The 20,392-nt window shown below is 38.2% G+C and overlaps 1 protein-coding gene across 1 annotated transcript in view; it reads left to right on the top strand.

The window, feature by feature from the left end:
- Positions 1-20,392, top strand: part of RAD9B (RAD9 checkpoint clamp component B) — a 57,114-nt gene that overhangs the window by 6,519 nt on the left and 30,203 nt on the right. Inside the window, exons 2-6 of the mRNA XM_043986312.1 lie at positions 26-188; positions 2,080-2,150; positions 4,210-4,359; positions 8,552-8,666; positions 15,727-15,826. Coding sequence (XP_043842247.1) covers positions 26-188; positions 2,080-2,150; positions 4,210-4,359; positions 8,552-8,666; positions 15,727-15,826 — 599 coding nt within the window. The remainder of the gene's footprint in view (positions 1-25; positions 189-2,079; positions 2,151-4,209; positions 4,360-8,551; positions 8,667-15,726; positions 15,827-20,392) is intronic.

Genomic DNA, 20,392 nt, shown 5'->3' with positions numbered 1-20,392 from the left:
GGAAACAGGTGACCGGAAATTTGAGGGGCGGGGCCCGGCTCCGAAAGAGCGGGAAGCGCGGGGCGCTTCTGAGCACGCGCCAGGCGTCGCCGCTCGCGCTGAGGAGGCCTTCTTTAGGACTGGACCCGGGTCTCGGCTGCCCACCTCGGAGAAGATGAAGTGCGAGATGGACGGCCACCACGTGAAAGGTGCAGCCGCCGTCCTAAGTCCAGGGTACCCAGCCCCACCGAGGGCTGCCTCAGTTTCTCCCTCTGTAAAATGATGAGGGCTAGACTTAATGAGTTCGTCAAGTCAGCTGCCATAGTAAATGATTCTTTGATGACCCGACCCCGGTTGGGATTCTGGCGCTGTGTGTCCTTAGGGAAGTGATTTAACCTCCCTGGGCCTCAGTTTGCCTCCTCTGTAGAATGGGAGGTTTGCAGTCCATGCTCCACAAGCTTCTTTCCTGTTCCAAAGAGTAATTGGATCGGGAGTCCGAGGACCCATATGAAAATCCTAGGCTCGCCAGCCTACCTGCCATCTCTCTGACCCTCTCTGTAAAATGAGGGAGGGGGGAGCATGTATTTTATTTCTTCGTGGCCCCTTCCAACCTTAAATTATGATCCTGTAGTTGAATCCTTCCTTTGCCATCAATGCTGTGTGTCCTTGACAATAATAATAGCTGTCATTTCAATCAGCACCTAGTATGTGCATATTTATTAATCACCTACTATGAGCCAATCAGGATGCTGATGGATGGGGGTACAAAAAGAGACAAAAAACAGCCCCTTCCCTCAAATAGCTCACAATCTATAGAGGGAGACAACATGCAAACAAATATATATATTCAACAAGCTTACAGACAGGATAAATAGGAAATCATTAAAAGAAAGGGCAGCTCTAGGGGGCAGCTAGGTGGAACAGTGGATAGAGCACCAGCCCTGGATTCAGGAGGACCTGAGTTCAAATCTGGCCTCAGACACTTAATACTTATTAGCTGTGTGACCCTGTGCAAGTCACTTAACCCCAATTGCCCAGCAAAAACAAAACAAAACAAAAGAAAGGGCAGCTCTGTGGGAGTGGATAGAGAGCCAGGCCTGGAGGTAGGAAGACATCCTCCTGAGTTCAAATCTGGCCGAAGACCCTTACTAGCTATGTGACCTTGGGTAAGTCACTTAACTTAATTTGCCTCCGTTTCTTCATCTGTAAAATTGTGCTGGAGGAGGTAGAAAATAAATCCAGAATCTTTGGGGAGAGCCCAAATGGGGTTGTGAAAAATTGGACACGACTGAATGAAAAGAGAAGGTGCTAGAATTAGGAGGGGCTGGGGAAGGCTTCCTGTGATTCAAACCCAATTCTTCTTGTCCTTGACACTCTCTTTGCTATACCATTTTGTTTGTGTCAGTGGAAAGGAGCCCAGCTCATCCATCTACAGTAGCCTTCACCTCTCTGTAATACTGAAGACAAGTCCCCTCATATTCTTGATCTGTAACATGAGCCTTCAAGACAAATTTAAACTCAGGTCTTCTTGATTTCAGATTTATCACTCCATACACCATAGTGCAGTGTAAAGAGCACTAGTGTCCACAGAATCCCAGAATTTTAGAGTTGGATTGAACCTCAGTGGCCATCTAATGCAACCCATACTTGATAGGAATATCTATCATAACAGCTAGTTAAAACTTGTGTGACTTTGGGGGGCAGCTAGGTGGTACAGTGGATAAAGCACCGGGCCCTGATTCAGGAGGACCTGAGTTCAAATTTGACCTCAGACACTTGACACTTACTAGCTGTGTGACCCTGGGCAAGTCACTTAACCCTCATTGCCCCCCAAAACAAACAAACAAAAAACTTGTGTGACTTTGGGCAAGTCACTTCACCCCCTTAGTTTCATTCTCTATAAAATGGTGATAATTGGTAAAAAAACGATATCTATCGTGTGAGATTTACTTTGGACAGCCACACCTTCCCTTCAATAAGGTGCTACAAATCTCTGAATTTAATCAGATATATTTATGATCTTATCTGTAAAATCTGTTTTCATTTTTATCATCAATGACAGGAAAAGAATTTAAAGACCATTGTCCTTTTTCTCTACAGTGTTCGGGAGAGCAATCCATGCTTTAGCTCGAATTAGTGAGGAACTCTGGCTTGACCCATCTGAAAGAGGTGTAAGTTAAAATTAATTTATCAGATCAAATATAAAAGCAAAGGAAATCATTCAAAGATCTTAATCCGAATTCATTGTTGACGAGGTGAAAAATGCAAGTGAATGCAACTTTTTTCATCTGAAATGTTCTAAAATATAATCTTCTTTTCAAACAAACCAAATTTTCCCCAAACAGAGCTAACTTGAGCCATGCCAGTTAGTCAATCAACATTTATTAAGTGCCTGCTATGTGTCAGACATTGTGCTTAGCACAATGGGGATTAAAAAGAGGCAAAAGATAGTCCCTGTCTTCAAGGAGTTCACAGTCCAGTGGGGAAGACAACATGCAAACAAATATGCACAAACAAGCGATATATAGGATAAGGTGGAAATAGTCAGCAGAAGGGAGGTGCCAGAATTAAGAGGCTTTCTGTAGAATAAAGGGCTTTAGGGGGCAGCTAGGTGGCGCAGTGGATAAAGCACCGGCCTTGGATTCAGGAGTACCTGAGTTCAAATCCAGCCTCAGACACTTGACACTTACTAGCTGTATGACTCTGGGCAAGTCACTTAACCCCCACTGCCTTGCAAAAACAAAAAAAACAACAAAAAAAAAAACCACAGGGCTTTAGCTGGGACTTGAAAGAAGCCAAGAGGTGGAAATGAGGAGGGAGAACATTCCAAGGATTGAGTCAGCAAAGTGCCTGGAGTCTCTTGTTCAAGAAAGAACAAGGAGGTGAGTGTCACTTGATGGAAGAGTATGTGGAGGTGGGTAAAGTGTAATAAGATTGAAAAGTTATATAGTGTAGGGGGTGGGGCAGGGAGTAGATTATAAAGGACTTCGAACACCAAACAAAAAACTTTGTATTTGATTCTGGAGGTGGATTGTGGGTGATAGCATGGAATAATGGTTAGAGAGTCAGCTTTGAGTCTTTTTGTTTGTTTGTTTTGTGGGGCTATGAGGGTTAAGTGACTTGCCCAGGGTCACACAGCTAGTAAGGGTCAAGTGTCTGAGGTCACATTTGAACTCAGGTTCTCCCGAATGCAGAGCCGGTGCTTTATCCACTGCGCCACCTAGCTGGCCCATACTGGAGTTTATTGAGTGTGGGGGTGATATGATGCTTTAGGAAAATCACTTTGGTGGCTAAATGGATGATGGACTGGAGAGTGGAGAGACTTGTGACAGGCAGACCAACCAGCAGGTATTATAATAATCCAAGCATAAGGTGATGAGTGCCTGCACCAGGGTGGTGGCAGTATCAGAGGAGAGAAGGGGATGTATCTGAGAGATGTTGCAAAGGGAAATTCAACAGGCTTTGATGACAGATTGCATATAGGGCAAGAAGGTAGAAGAGGGTGAGAAATTGAGGATTACCCCTAGGTTTTGAACTTAGGGAACTAAGAAGATGGTGTTCCTCTCAACAGTAATGGGGGGGGGGTGAAAACTAGGTGGCACAGTGGATAAAGCACTGGCCCTGGATTTTGGAGGACTTGAGTTCAAATCTGACCCCAGACACTTAACACATAATAGCTGTGTGACCCTGGGCAAGTCACTTAACCCTCATTGCCCCGCAAAAAAAAAACAACAACCCCAAATAAACAAACAACCAAACCAAAAAACCCCCCAAAAACAACTGTAAAGGGGGAAACTTGGAAGGGAGGGAAAATATAGTGGGAAAGATAATGAATTTAGTTTGGGACATGTTGCGTTTATGGTGTCTACTGGAAATACAGTCTGAGATGTCTGAAAGGCAGTTGGAGATGAGAAACTGTAAATAAAATTAGAGGTTAGGGCCAGATAATTAGATTTGACAATCTCAACATGGAGATGATAATTAAGTCCATGGAAGATAATGACATCAAAGAGTTATGTAGTATAGCGGGAGAAAGGAAAAGGGTCCAGGATAGCCCTGTGGGACACCTTCAGTTAGTGCTAGATTGTGTTTTTATATGTATAAAACTATTAAAGCATAGTGTTCGTGTACTGTAATTTCATATAACTACCTAAATCTTAAGATATTAAAATATTAGCTTTCTTGGTATCATTTTGTGTAAATCCATTGGCTATTTGTTTGTTTTTTCAGCTTGCTGTGCGGTCCGTGAATTCTTGTAGATCAGCTTATGCAAGTGTTTTATTCCCAGCTTCATTCTTTCAACTGTACCAATGGTCAGCTACACCTGAAATATCTGAAAGTAACATGCCACTGCATCTCAAATGTAAATTAGGAATGAAGGTAAATTGTAGTGGACTGAGGACAGTGGGCTTTTTTCCCGGTGCATAGTGGGAATGTTTGATATGTGGAACAAAAACATAAATTCTTTTTATTTTGGTTTAAATTAGAATATTCAATGCAACAATCATTTATAAAGAGGTGCCTGCACTTTGTAAGCTTACTCTCCTAAGAGTGAATAACTCTAATGGAACTTATAGGCTGGATAGGGGATATGAAGTAACTGATACAAAAGTATTATTAGGATTTATAATTTATAATTTATTATTAGGATTTGCTCTCAGGTGAGTGGTGGTATGTTAGTTATGATAACATGGTTAAGCAAGTAACTGATACAAAAGAGTTTAAACTTAAAACTGCACTAAGACTTTTGGGACGCCTTTAACTGCTAGCAGTACTTTTGTGGTGGCAAAGAACAGGGAACATAGTATCTACCCATCACCTGGAGACTGGCTAAACATTTGTGATCATAATAATATGACTGTGCTTTAAGAAACAATGACTATGATGACTACAGAGAAGCATGGAAAGACTTAGCTGAACGAATACAAAGTGAAGTAAGCAGAACCAAGAACACAGTATATACAATGTGTACAACAATATGAATAGAGAAAATAAGAAAAAAAAACCACTTGAAAATGAATTGTTTGATATCAAGCTTAGCCCCCAAGAAGAGATTTTAGGATATTAGAAGACACCTTCCCTTACTCCTTCTCGACTTCTGCAGAGGCAGACCGTGGCTATGGAACACTACATATAATGGCAGGCTTTTTCAGTATATTTCTTAGTTTCGCTAAACATTATTTTCTTTCTTTTTTCTTTATTATAACGGATAGCTCTCTGGGAGGGAATGGGGACGGATTCAGATGGAAATGTAAGTGATATAAAACCAAAAGCTATCACTAAAATTTTATTTTATAAAAAGAATTCATCCACTAGCCAACTATATTGAACTAACATTCTGTGGATAGTCTTCTGCTCATTCTACTTATGTGTTTATTATTTTTATATGTAACTTTACTGTCAATTTATTGGGGTAAATGTGTGAATTTAGCACTCAAAATGTTGATCATTTCCTCTTTGCAACTTCTGTTCATTATTTATAATCAATGTCTTGCTTATAATTAGGATTTGCTCTCAGGTGAGTGGTAGTGTGTTAGTCATGATAACATTGTTCAAAGAGTAAGAATTTCCATTGGTGAAATTAACTGAGAGGGGAAAAACTATCATTCTTTCCTATGCATTGCTCAATTATATGATTATAATATGATTTATATAATTATAATCCTTGACAGTTCATGTCTCTGGGGCTTGTCTGCTTATGCCATCTGGAGAAAAGCACTTGCTGAGTGTTCCGAGACAGCATTTGTTGATTTGTATAAGATAGGGAAGTTACTCCTTTAATATATGACTAGTTGCTGAAAAGGAGAGTAGAAAAGATATTTAGCTCTTTCTTACCAACTCTTCCTGAAAAGAAAACAAAGTAGTAACTTTTCTGAGTTGCACCTGTTATTACTGAGAAGTGGAGAAGATCAATCTTGCCAAAGGTGCAGAGCTGGAGAGGCTTTTGCTAATATTAGGATAAGGACTTCTGCCTTTCCCCAAAGACCATAACACTCCTTCAACCAAAAGGCATCACATTAATAATCTTGATGTTCAAAGTGATGGATACTATAGCTTCTGTAAGGGAACAAGCCTAGCTGAGCATAGGAACAGCTTAGAAGTGAAACATCAGGGGCAGCTAGGTAGCGCAGTGGATAGAACACCGGCCCTGGATTCAGGAAGACCTGAGTTCAAATCCAGCCTCAGACACTTAATAATTACTAGCTGTGTGACCCTAGGCAAGTCACTTAACCCCAATTGCCTCACAGATAAATAAACAAACAAACAAACAAACAAATAGTTAAATAAATAAATAAGGAAAAGAAGTGAAACATCAGAGAAGCAGCCCAACAGATGGAGGAATCCAGCTAAGATGCCTTGCCTAGAGAGGTGCTAGTCCAGAATGTGTATTAACTCAGCTTAGCAGTGGAAGCATTTGTTCACACAGAAGCTACATTCATCAAGAAACTTTTATGGACAATTCCTGAGACAGAAAGAGGATATTGAAGTTTGTTGTTGGCTGAGTTGTGAGTATCCCTGGCTATACACTTTCCTTACATATATTCCTCACTACTCAGTGATTTAATGTATACGCATGGGGCAACTAGGTGGCACAGTGGATAGAGCACTGGCTCTGAAATTGGGAGGATCTGAGTTCAAATCTCACCTCAGACACTAGCTGATGTGATTCTGGGCAAGTCACTTAACTTGAATTGCCTTAAACATCTGGGGCTATGATATGTATCTTGCCACTGGACCCAGATGGCTCTGGAGGAGAGAGTGAGGTTGGTGACCTTGCACAGCCCTCCTTCACTTAAATCCGATTCAGTGCAAGTCATGACACCCGATGTCATGGTCCTCTTTGGGAATGAAGGACAAACAACAACAAACAAAACCCACTCTCTCAAACACTTTGTGCACTGGTGGGAGATGGTGATTTAGGTTTATGGATGGAAATAAATTTGTATGTGTTTGCTTTTCATTTTCAATTACTGTTTTAGTTAATGAGTATTAGTAGCCTGTTTATTTTATTTTGGTGTTTTGTTTTGTTTTGTTTTTAGTGAGGCAATTGGGGTTAAGTGACTTGCTCAGGGTCACACAGCTAGTAAGTGTCAAATGTCTGAGGCCAGATTTGAACTCAGGTACTCCTCACTCCAGGGCCGGTGCTCTATCCACTGTGCCACCTAGCTGCCCCTAGTAGCCTGTTTATTAATGGGAAATACATTGGTGGGAGCTGTAGTGTTAGTAGGAATAGTCACTCAAAAGGGTTAACCCTTAGATTCTGAGAGGATTGAGTATAAGGACTACTTCCCTCTGAGGAAACTCAAACTTGCTAGAATGGACACAAGTCGAGGGAAACTAACCAAAGAGAAAGAATGAGTTCTCCTGAGAGTGGAGGGAAGGAGCAAGAAGATGCTACATGATTTTGATTGTATTTAAAGAAAGATTCAAGTAGATCATTCTAAAGATCTAGTTATTAAAGAGAAGTATGTATAATTTGATGCCTTATTAATTCTTCTTTTTAGTAACTACCACTTAATCTAACTCTGGTTTTATCCTTAGGTTTGAGTAAGATCCTTTCAATTCAACCAGAATTTTTGTATTAGAATGAAAGTCTAAAGTTCAAGGTTGATACTTCAAGCCCTAGGCCAGTTTCATAGCAAAATCCCTTGCCTTTCTCTCTCTCTTCAGATAATCTTAATTACCTGGGTAAGGTTTGTGTTTATTTGGGGGTGGAGGGAGGAGTGGTGAGGGGAGTTGTTCGAGTGGGAGGAGAAAAACTACCTGTACCCGGAGCGAAGCCATTTTCTCTACCCATTTCATCCACATTTCCTAACTCTTTCACAATCATTCAAGGTCCCCTATAGGGTGCAAATGGATCGCTGAAAGTCTGAAAGGGGCTCAAGCCTACATCGCATAGTCTCTGCTACTTTACTTCTTAAAATACTGTGATTTCAGCAAATGAAATTGGTGGGGGTGGGGGGAAGGGGGGAACTCAATCAGGAGTCCTCTGTAGACTTCCCCTCCTTTCTCTCTCTCTCTCTCTCTCTCTCTCTCTCTCTCTCTCTCTCTCTCTCTCTCTCTCTCACACACACACACACACACACACACACACACACACACACACACACACCCCTCTATTTAAAGAGCAGGTGTTTATTTTCCTTTTCCCTTTTAGAGAACTCTGTTCTCTCCTGTCTCTCAGCAGATGAAGACTCTCATTAGTAATGACTTCTTTCTGTTTCCAACTTCCTAGCCTTTTCTGCTTTTCCATCCACATGAGTGTGGAAGGAGATTGATTTTACAACAGCATGATGTCCATGGTTTTTAGGAAGACCCAACAGTTGTCTTTTACCTAATTAGAAAATTGTTTTCTCAGCTCCTTCACTAATCCCTCAAAGATGCTTCACTCTTTTTTGTTTAACATTTTACCTGAATGTCATTTGAAATTTACATTTAATTGTTAGTTATCATCCCAAGAAGGAAGCTTAGAGGATTGGCTATAGGAGTGTAAATTAAATTATCTCTTTTTAATGACATCTTCCTTATAATAAAACTTAAAATTCTTACTACATATACTTTTTTGTTACAGTCAGTTCTGCCCATATTTAGATGTCTGAATACACTTGAAAGAAATGTAGAGAAGTGCAGTATTTTTACAAGTGCTAATACATGCCATGTGATTTTTCAACTCTTCTGCAAACATGGTAGGTATGGTCATAAACTTATTTTCTTCCTAAGCTTATTTTATGTTTATATTTTCATTATACCTTAAATATTCTTAGAATTAGATATTACTTTGAAATTGTGTAGTTTCATGATGCAAAAAGTTGTGCATTACAGATAACCTTCCTAACATCAACAATGCCACAAAAAAGTCAGTTAATGGTAAAAAAATTTTTCTTCACTGAGTAAGACACAGAGGCACAGGCTTTGCATATACTTAAACCGGCTGGAAATGCACACTATTGAATTTAGTCAGACAGTTACTTGTTGCTTGTCCAATTCCAATAGAACATGTTTCAGACTAGTGTGTATGTAGAGAGAGATGGAGTAGTACCAAGAAGTAATGAAGTTGGAAGCCACAAAACCCAGACTTCTCAACCTCTAGACCAAATGCGAGTAGTAAAAACATTTAATTGTCTTTACCTACTGAAATAATGCTATAATGTTATTGTTATATTGATGTACCAAAGGGCAAATCTCAATACAAGAGATTTTGGATTATCTTTATTGCTGTTGTATGGAGGAGGGGCTTTTTGCCTATTATCTCGATTCTCCAGCTTATGTTGTTTTCTAATTGTTTCATTGTGTGTGTCATACATCTCCAGTTGCATTAGAAATAACTGCAAGTTATATTCAGTTATATAGTTTTTGTGTTTCTTTGTGTATGTAGCATGATATTCAATAAATATTTGTCAATTCGTTCTAAAAGCTTCCATTGAAGGTCTTACTATATAAGTAAAAGTGTACATATTTAAGCACAATAACAATGTTACATTCAGCAACCTGGTGGAAGAACATTGTTTCAGGATGGAGTTAGAATGTGCTGTCCTTTTCATTGTTGCTCTTAAAGATTCAACCAATAATGAACAAATGAATACATTTAGAAATTTTGTATCTGATGAGCTTTTTTTTATGTCTTTAGGCAACCTTATTAAAGAGAGGGTCAAGAAGCCAGAACATTACTCTCAGTTGCAAGAAAATAACCTCTATTTTCAAAGGAATTTGTGTAATACTTCTTTGGCTAGGCAGAATGACATGTTTCATGGTGTCCACTAGAGAGTGATAAACACATTTCCAAAAAATGCCTGTCTTTTAAGTTCCTCTGCTGTAAGTGATATATACCTGGAAAATATTCGATCAATAGGCTTCTTCAGTTTTCAAAATAGGTTTATTTTGTTTGTTTGTTTTGCCAGACCTCTGATTTCATTGGTGTAGGAAATAAGCCATGAGGAACCTCCTTCTACCGAAGCACATTAGTGCTCTGTATAGTCTTAGTTTTAGAGGGTTGTCTAGTACTGAGAGGTTACATGTGCCTTCATTGCATATGTGTGTGTATACACATATATACATATACACAAACATGTACATATATATATATTCCTAGTTTGCAAGAGTGTTACTAGTATTACTAGATACTAGTAGTATCAGTGAGTTTGCTAACAGGGACAGTGTAACACTAGCTTGTTAGGGTGTTTGTGTGCACGTGTGTGTGCGTGTTGGTGGGTGTTTGTCCTTTGTTTTTGAAGAGAACCAATGACATCATCCATGACATCACGGGTGATGCCCTGACGACGTCACGGGTGATGCCCTGGCGACGTCACGGGTGATGTCCTGGCTTGCATCGGAATTGGATTTACGTGAGGCAGAGTTGCACAAAGTCATCCGTCTAACTCTCTTCCTGAATCATCAAAGTCCAGTGGCAGGACAAAAGTCAAGACCACTGGCGATGGCCCAGGATGCAGTGGATGACCTTGGTAGCTTTGATGCCTGACCAAGCCCTAAGCATTCCACATTGCTTACTTCAGCTACCTTCGTAGCAATTGAAACAAATTGTTGTCATCTACTCATTCCACCAGGGAAAGTCCTCACATGCTTGAGGCAGATAGACCCCTACCTCACTGAGAGCTTTGAGTCCTGTCAAATACCCTTAATTTGGTTTGGACTGTTTGCTGAGACAGTACATGTTCAGTCACACAAAACATATTTGCATATTAGTCATTTGCACATTAGTCAGAAAACATGGACCGAAAAAACCCAAGAAAAATAAAGTTTTAAAAAAAGTATGCTTTAAGGGGCAGCTAGGTGGCACAGTGGATAGAACACTGGCCCTGGAGTCAGGAGGACCTGAGTTCAAATCCAACCTCAGACACTTAACAATTACTAGCTGTGTGACCCTGGGCAAGTCACTTAACCCCAATTGCCACACACACACACACACACACACACACACACACAATATGCTTTAATCTCATTCCAGATTCTACCAGTTCTTTATCTAGAGGTGGATAGCATTTTTCATCATAAGTCCTTCAGAATTGTCTTTGATCATTGTATTGCTGAGAATGACCAAGTCATTCACAGTTGTTCATTATATAACATTAATATTACTGTGCATAATGTTCTCCCGGTTTTGCCCATTTCATTTTACATCAATTCCTGTAAGTCTTTTCAGGTCTTTTTGAGAGTATCCTGCTCATCATTTCTTATAGCCCAATAGTATTCCATCACAATCATATACCATAACTCATTCAGCCATTCCCCACTTGACGGGTATCCCCTCAATTTCCAATTCTTTGCCACCAGAAAAAGAGCTGCTATGCTTTTGTACATATAGGTCCTTTTCCTTTTTTTTTTTTTAATCTCTTTAGGATATAGACCTAGTAGTGATATTGCTGGGCCAAAGGATATGCAAGGTTCTATAGTTCTTTGGGCATAGTTCCAAATTGTTCTCCAGAATGGTTAGATGAGTTAACAACTCCACCAACAATGCAATACTGTCTCAGTTTTCCCACATCTCCTCCATTTGTCATTTTCCTTTTCTGTCATTTTAGCCAATCTGATAGGTATGGGGTGGTACCTCAGAGTTGTTTTAATTTCTCTAAACAATAGTGTTTTAGAGCATTTTTAATATGACTATAGATAGCTTTTATTGAAAATTGCCTATTCATATCCTTTAACTATTTATGAATTTGGGAATGACTTGTATTCTTACAAATTTGATTCATTTATCTATATATTTGAGAAATTAGGCCTTTAAGAAAAAATTGCTGTAATTTTTTCACAGTTATGATTAATAACTGTTTATTTCCCTCCATTTATTTTCCTCTGTTTATCCTTTCTCTCTCTCCTTTTGTCCTGTCCATCCTCAAAAGTGTTATGCTTCTGACTACCACCTCCTACAATCCATCCTCCCTTCTATCAACCCTACTCCTCTTGAGCTATTACTTTCCTGTAGGGTAAAATAGATTTCTATACCCAATTGTGTGTGTGTGTGTGTTATTCCTTCTTTGAGCTAATTCAGATGAGAATAAGATTCAAGTGTTCTCCCTCATATACCTCATATTCCCCATCCACAGTAAAAGCTCTTTTCCACCCTTTTATATGAGATAATTTACCCTGTTCTACCTGTCCATTTCCCTTTCTCCCAGTACATTCCTCTTTCTCACCCCTTAATTTTGTTTTTTTTAGATATCATCCTATCATATTCAACTTGCACCTGTGCCCTTCTTTCTATGTATACTTCTTCTAACTACCCTAATAATGATAAAGTTCTTAAGAGTTACAATGGGGGTGGCTAGGTGGCACAGTGGATAGAGCACCAGCCCTGGAGTCAGGAGTACCTGAGTTCAAATCCGGCCTTAGACACTTAACACTTACTAGCTGTGTGACCCTGGGCAAGTCACTTAACCCCAATTGCCTCACTAAAAAAAAAAAAAAGAGTTACAATGATCATTTTCCCATTTAGGAATATAAACAATTTAACTTTATTGAGTCCCTTATAAATTCTCTTTCCTAGTCACCTTTTTATGGTTCTTTTGAGTCTTGCATTTGAAAGTAAAATATTTTACTCAGCTCTGATCTTTTCATCAGGAATTCTTGAAAGTCCTCTATTTCATTAAATATACATTCTCTCCTCTCCCTCCCAAGGATTATACTTAGTTTTGTTGGATAGGTGATTCTTGGTTATAAATCTAGCTCCTTTGCTAGATTCCAAGCCTTCTGATCTTTTAATATAGAAGCTGCTAAATCTGGTGTTATCTTGACTATGACATTTGAATTGTTTCTTTATAGCTGCTTGAAATATTTTTTTTTCTTGACTTGGGAGCTCTGGAATTTGGCTATAATACTCCTGGGAGTTTCATTTTGGGATCTCTTTCAGGAAGTGATTTGCAGATTCTTTTAGTTTCTATTTTATCCTCTGGTTCTAGAATTTCAGGTCAGTTTTCCTTGCTAATTTCTTGAAAGATGATGTCTAGGCTTTTTAAAAATCAAGACTTTCAAGTAGTCCAATGATTCTTAAATTATCTCTTCTCAATCTATTTTCCAGTGTAAGGGGCTAAAATTCTAGCTATACTATCTAAAATCTAATGAGTGGTCACCAATAAATTATAAGCTTTAGCAAGAGTATTTAAGTGTTTAAGTATTTATTAAAGAGCATTAGGATCAGAGAGAAAGGTAAAAATCTAACTATTTCTAAGAGACCCCATCATCCAACCTGCCATGGCGAGGTCAGGACCAAAAGAGGAAAAAGCCCTCTGCCAGCATCCACTTCCTACTTTGTGTTCTCCTCCCAGAAATGGGAGGCTCCTCAAGTTGATTGGCTGGTAGCCTTGATAGATAGTACTCATGAGCAAATGTCACTTTCTGACTCCAAGGACCCTGACCATATGGCTTGCCCTCAGATGCCTTCTCCTCATGGCAGAGCTTTCCTACAGTAGCTCTCCAGCAGGTGGCATCATTCCAATCATTACACCAGGTCAGTTATTTATTCTGATGAGATATTTCACATTTTCTTCTATTTTTAGTTCTTTTGGTTTTGTTTTTATTGTTTCTTGATGTTTCATGGAGTTATTAGCTTCCACTTGTCCAATTCTAATTTTTTATTTTATTTTATTTTTTTGTGGGACAAAGAGGGTTAAATGACTTGCCCAGTGTCATACAGCTAGTAAGTGTCAAGTGTCTGAGGCTGGATTTGAACTCAGATCTTCCTGAATCCAGGGCTGGTGCTTTATCCACTGTGCCACCTAGCTGCCCCATCAATTCTAATTTTTAAGGAATCATTTTCTTCAGTTAGCTTTTTAAAGTTCTTTTCCATTTGGCCAATTCTACTGTTTAAAGAGTTCTTCTCTTCAGTGAATTTTTGTACCTTTTTCACCATTTGGCTTATTCTTTTTTTAAAAAAAAGGTGTTATTTTCTTCAATATTGTTTTGTACCTCCTTTTCTAAGCTGTTTCCTCTTTTTTCCATGATTTTCTTGCACTGCTCTCATTTATTTTTCCTGTTTTCCCTCCACCTATGTTATTTGATTTTTAAAATCCTTTTTGAGTTCTTCCAAAAATTCCTTTTGGGCCTAAAACCAATTCACATTTTTCTTTGAAGCTTTGGATGTAGCAATTTTGACTTTGTTCTCTTCTTCATTTGTGTTTTGATCTTTCTTGTCACTGTAGTAACTTTCTATGGTTAGCTCCTTTTTTGTTGTTTGTTCCTTTTCCAGCCCATTTCTTGACTTTAACTGGATGTTAAAGGTGGTTTTTACTCCTAGGTTGGAGGAAGGCACTGTCCTGAACTTCAGGTTTTTTGTACAGCTGTTCTGGGGTTCTGTATATATTTAGTTCTTCCAAGGTGTTATGATCTGAAGAAAGGCCTCTGTTCTGGTCTATGAGTTATCGCATTTTTGCCCTGGAACTGTGACCAGGGTCTCCACTCCCTTGAAGCCACAAGTTCTGATGTGCTTCTTCTTGCCACAAGCTTCTCCTTGCCCTGGAATTGCAACCTAGAACTTTGATGCATCAGAGTCCTACACCCAGTTCCAGCAAAGGGATTCCTGTAATCTCCTTCTGACCAGTTGTCTGACCCTCTTAATGTCTGTGGGCTGAGAGGCCCAGAAGCTATTGCCACCAATTCAGTTGTTCCCAAGGCCTGCTGTTTGCTTGACTTACTTGGTTGGGTGTTGCCTGCACTGGACCATGCTCCATTCTCACTCCAGTGCAACAGACATTTCCTGCTATCCTTCTAAGTTTTCTTTGACTGGAAAATTATTTCACCCCATCTTTTTGTTGGTTTTGCCACTCCAGAATTGGTTTTGAAGCCTTATTTTAAAGTTGTTTGTAAGGAAATTTGGGAGAGCTCAAACGAGTCCTTGCTTCTTCTCTGCTATCCTGCTATAGACTTTCCCATACAACAGTTTCTTGGAGCCACAGGTGAGGGTTGGATGTAGGTGGATACAAAAGGTGGATTAGCAGCCCTGAAAAGGGCTCAGCAAGTCCTCACACCATAGGTGCTAGTCCTCCCTGAACACCCCCTACACACACACACACACACACACACACACACACACACACGTATATATACTAGCTGTATTAAAAGTATATATGTGTATGTGTATATAGATAATATGTGTGTAACTGTGTGTGTGCATCTCAGAAGAAGGAATTGGTCTCAGGTGTTCCTGACTACGAGGCCAGCTCTTTATCCACTATAACTTGCTGCCTCTTAAGATAGATTCTATTTTGAAATTTTTAAAAATAGACTATACTTTGAAGCTGATGGATCTGACATTTCATCAATGTGGGGTTATTTCTTTCTCTGGTACAGATCACATCCCATTCCTAAGTCCTAATCCCATGTCATTTTTGTTCATGTCCTTTTTGTGTGGCCTTATTAGAATACTTCAACCTGACTGGAAGTCTGGAGCCCTTCCTAAGGGTCTTTGAAAGTTTTGTAGCTCTCAGTGAGTATCAAGCAAGGACCATTAAAATGTAATATTAACTTGTCCATCTGTTATTTTGGTTCTGCCCAACACTTCTTCCAGCCATTCAGAGGATCATAAAATTCAGAGCTAGAAGGAACCTTAAACTCATTCAGTCATAAATAAGTGTTTATTAAATGTTTACTATATGCTGTGTATTGGTATCTAGTCTTTATTTTGCCTTTAAGCAACTATCCTAAGCTAATTATTTTATATATATATTTATATATATACATATATATATTCATTTGGAACTTCAAAATATTAAATGATTGCTATATTTTCTTTTGTAGGTATTATAAAAACTCATAATCTGTCTTTTCAAGAGTCTGAGCCTTTACAAGCTGTTTTTGCAAAGAATATGTGTCCTAATATATTGAAAGTTCAGTCAAGGTAAATAAGCCCTCTCAGTCCCTCTGTCTTGGTCTCTGTCTCTGCCTCTGCATTTTTTGCTCTCAGATACTGAAAGAACTTTGGTCCAAATTAAAAATTTATAACCTACAGTTTCCAAGTTTGTTATAGTTTTGAGGTTATGGTAAATAACTTAGAGACATCATCAGAGCAAGTGGATTTAAGGAATAAGCTTTGAGAATGACAATTTAAGATTAGAGATATCTAATTATGGAATTCTTCACCCTTTTGGTGGAAAATATTTTAAAGTTATCCCATCTATGTGGTTTTATACAGAAGATCAATTATATTCTAATAGAGGGAAAACTCTCTAATAAAACATACCTCTTATTTGAGGCCTTCAAACCACATAACTCTTTGGGTTTAATTAAGTAGATTCTTCATCACTTTTGCCATAGGATTTTGGATAAAATGCTTAATCTTGTATCTCGGTTTTCTCTTGATTGAAGTGAGTGATGTATATTTGTTTTCAACATAGGATTATTTTTGAGGTATGGGTTGGAATAGGTAGCTACTGAGGTTGCTTTTATTCTCAAATGCTGTGATTCTGTGAATCTACATCAAAATTTCCAGCTAAAAGAGTCAATCATTGGGGCAGCTAGGTGGCGCAGTGGATAGAGCACCGGCCCTGGATTCAGGAGGACCTCAGTTAAAATCCGGCCTCAGACACTTAACACTTACTAGCTGTGTGACCCTGGGCAAGTCACTTAACCCCAAATGCCTCACTAAAAAACAAAACAAAACAAAACAAAAAAAGAGTCAATCATTAAAAATTAATTACTTGGGGCAGCTAGATGGTGCAGTGGATAGAGCACCGGCCCTGGAGTCAGGAGGACCTGAGTTCAAATTTGGCCTCAGACACTCAGACTCCTGCATGGGGGACCAGTGCTTTATCCACTGTGCCACCTAGCTGTCCCAAGAACATTATATTTCAAAGAACAGAAGGGTTATGGCTGTGACCAAAAATAACTCACCCACGGAATGGAAAAAAACCCGGACATTTAACAAACAGATTTTCAGGTACTTGTGACAAAAATACCAGAACTCAATGGAAAATTCAACATATAAGATCCAGAAGAAATATAAGGTAACATTAAAGATCAATTATAAGGGACACAATAAGGTCTAACTATTTCTTATATGTGAAAATGTTATCAGTACTCTTAAGACTGTCATCATTACTTGGGTAGATTGAAAGAAAGGATTGGGCTGGGCTAAGTATGATGGGATGATTCTAAAAAATAAAGCTGTAGGGGGTACAGCTTGGTGGCACAGTGGATAAAGCACTGGCCTGGATTCAGGAGGACTGGAGTTCAAATCTGGCCACAGACACTTGACACTTACTAGCTGTCTGACCTTGGGCAAGTCATTTAACCCTCATTGTCCAGGGGAAAAAAAAGAAAAGAAAAACAAAAGTGTAGGGAGAGGTAAAAAGAAGTAATTATTTCATACAAATGAGGCATGAAAATAAGAAATGGTCACAGAAGAAACAGGTGAGGTAGGAGGGCTGGTGGTTCTGGAACCTTACTCTCATTGGAACTGGGTTAAAGAGGGAACAACAAATACATCTAGAAGGGGATAAAGGTCTTCTAAATTTATAAAGAAATAAGAGGGAGAGGGGACACAATAAGGGAGGGACTTTTAGAAGGGTGTGTAGATTAAGAATTAGGAGGGTGAGGGCAGCTAGGTGGCACAGTGGATAAAGCACAGGCCCTGGATTCAGGGGGACCTGAATTCAAATCTGGCCTCAGGCACTTGACACTTACTAGCTGTGTGACCTTGGACAAGTCACTTAACCCTCATTGTCCTGCTCCCCAAAAAATAATAATTAGGAGGGTGAGGGAGAGGAAGAGGGAGGGATTCTTAGAGGGGTGGTTAGATTAAGGATAAATAGGAAAAGTAGGATGGAGGGTAATACAGAATTAGTCATTATAACTTTGAATGTGAATGGGTTGAACTCGCCCATAAAACAGAAATGAACAGCAGAATGGATTAAAAATCAGAATTAACAATATGTTGTTTACAAGAAACAATTAAAAATGAGAGATACACACAGAGTTAAAATAAAGGACTGGAGTAAAATTTATTATGCTTCAACTGATGTAAAAAAAGCAGGAGTAGCAATCATGATCTCAGACAAAGCTGAAATTAAAATAGATTTAATTAAAAGAGATAAATAGGGAAACTATACTGTGTCACCAATATTCAATATTGTTTTAGAAATATTAGCAGTAGCAATAAGAGAAGAAAAAAATTGAAGGAATAAGAATAGGAAATAAGGTAATAAACTATCTTGTTTTGTAGATTATATGATGATATGTTTGGAAAATCTTAAAGATTCAGTTAGTTGAAATAATAATTTCAGCACAGTAGTAGGATATAAAAGGAATCCATGTCAATCATTAGCATTTTTAATGTATCACCAATAAAACCTTGCAAGAAGAGATAGTAATAGATACCCTATTTAAAATAATTGTAGAGAGTATAAAATGTCTGGGAGTATACCTGCCTGAATAGACCCAGGAACTACAGGAACATACTTATAAAGCATTCTTTATGCAAATAAAGTTGGATATAAATAATTAGAGAATATTAATTGTTCATGAGTAGGCAAAGCCAATAAAATAAAAATGACGATTTTACCTAATTTATTTATTCAATGCTATCCCAATTAAATTACCAAAAAATATTTTACTGAGTTAAAAAAATAATAAAATTCATTTGAAAGAAAAAAAGGTCAAGAATTTCAAAGAAACGAATGAAAACATGTAAAGGAAGGAGGTTTAGCAGTATCAGATTTTAAACCATATTATATGGCAGTAATTATCAAAACTGTCATACTGGCTAAGAAATAGGTCAATCAGTGGAACAAAGTAGACATACAAAACAAAGGAGTAAATAAATGGTCATTGCAACCTTGTGTCTGACAAATATAAAGATTTAAGTTTGGGGGATAAGAATTCATTATTTGGTAAAAATTGTTGGGAAAGCTAGAAAGCAGTCTGACAGAAACTGGGCATAGACCAATATCTTAAAATGTTTACCAAGACAAGGTCAAAATGGATACATGAGGGGCAGCTAGGTGGCGCAGTCACTGGCCCTGGAGTCAGGAGTACCTGGGTTCAAATCCGGCCTCAGACACTTAACACTTACTAGCTGTGTGACCCTGGGCAAGTCACTTAACCCCAATTGCCTCACTAAAAATAAATAAATAAATAAATAAACAAACAAACAAACAAACAAATAAATAAATACATGACCTAGATATAAAGGGAAATATCACAAGAAAATGAGAAGAATGTGGGGCATATTATCTATCTGACTTATGCATAAGAGAATAATTTATGTAGGAACAAGAGATAGAGAATGTTGTAGGTTGTAAAATGGACAATTTCAATTACATTAAATTAAAAGGGTTTTGTACAAATAGAACCTATATAGCCAAGCTCAGAAAGAAAGCAGAAAATTGGGGAGGGGGGAGGAATCTTTCTAGACAGTGTATTCGATAAAGGTCTTATTTCTCAAATATATAAAGAACTTCAAATTTATAATAATATGAGTCATTCCCCAATTGACAAATGGTCAAAGGATACAAAGTTTTTCAATGAAGAAATCAAATCTATATATAGTCATCTGAAAAATGCTCTAAATCATTATTGATTAGAGAAATGAAAATTAAAACAACTTTGAGATATCATCTTAACACCTATTAGATTGGCTAAAGTGATAGCTGCCTTTCAGTTGGTGATGGCTAAACAAATTGTGGTATACGATTGTGATGAAATACTACTGTGCTATAAGAAATAATGAGCTGGTTGATTTTAGAAAAACATGGAGAGCAGCTAGGTGGTGTAGTGGATAGAGCACTGGCCCTGGAGTCAGGAAGACCTGAGTTCAAATCCAGCCGCAGACACTTAACAGTTACTAGCTGTGTGACCCTAGGCAAGTCACTTAACCCCAATTGCCTCACAACCCCCCCCCAAAAAAACCATGGAATGACTAGAATAAAATAATGAAAAGTGAAATGATCAATACCAATTGAACATTGTACATAGTAACAGAAATATTGTCCTTAGAACAACTTTGCATGCTTAATTCATGTTTAGTATCATAAATATTCAAATCAACTCCAAAGGACCTATGAAGAAAGTTGCTATTCACCTCCAGAAAAAGAATTGATAAGTAGAAGTATATATAGTATGATTATATATATATATATATATACATATATATATATATTACCCATCTATCTATCTATCTTATCTTATCTTTGTGTTTAATTGTAGCCTTTTCTAGGACGGGGTGGGAAGGGAGGGAGGAAAAAAAATAAGTGCAGAGCAGAGAAGAAAAGAAAACTTAGATGGAAGCTCAGAAAAGCACAGTAGCTTTGAAAACAGTGCGTAGTATTTATCATGCAGCTTAAAAAAAGTAAACAGCCTGAAATGGAAATTCATGGTTTTATATTGAATCATTTCCCTATGTTGTGCTATGTACATGGAAATGTTATCTTTTTTTGTCTTTTTGTATTTAAGTTCAAAAGGAATAATT

This window comes from Dromiciops gliroides, chromosome 1 (assembly GCF_019393635.1).
Source record: "Dromiciops gliroides isolate mDroGli1 chromosome 1, mDroGli1.pri, whole genome shotgun sequence".
Classification (NCBI taxonomy): Eukaryota; Metazoa; Chordata; class Mammalia; order Microbiotheria; family Microbiotheriidae; genus Dromiciops; species Dromiciops gliroides.
This window is presented reverse-complemented; position numbering and strand designations above follow the sequence as displayed.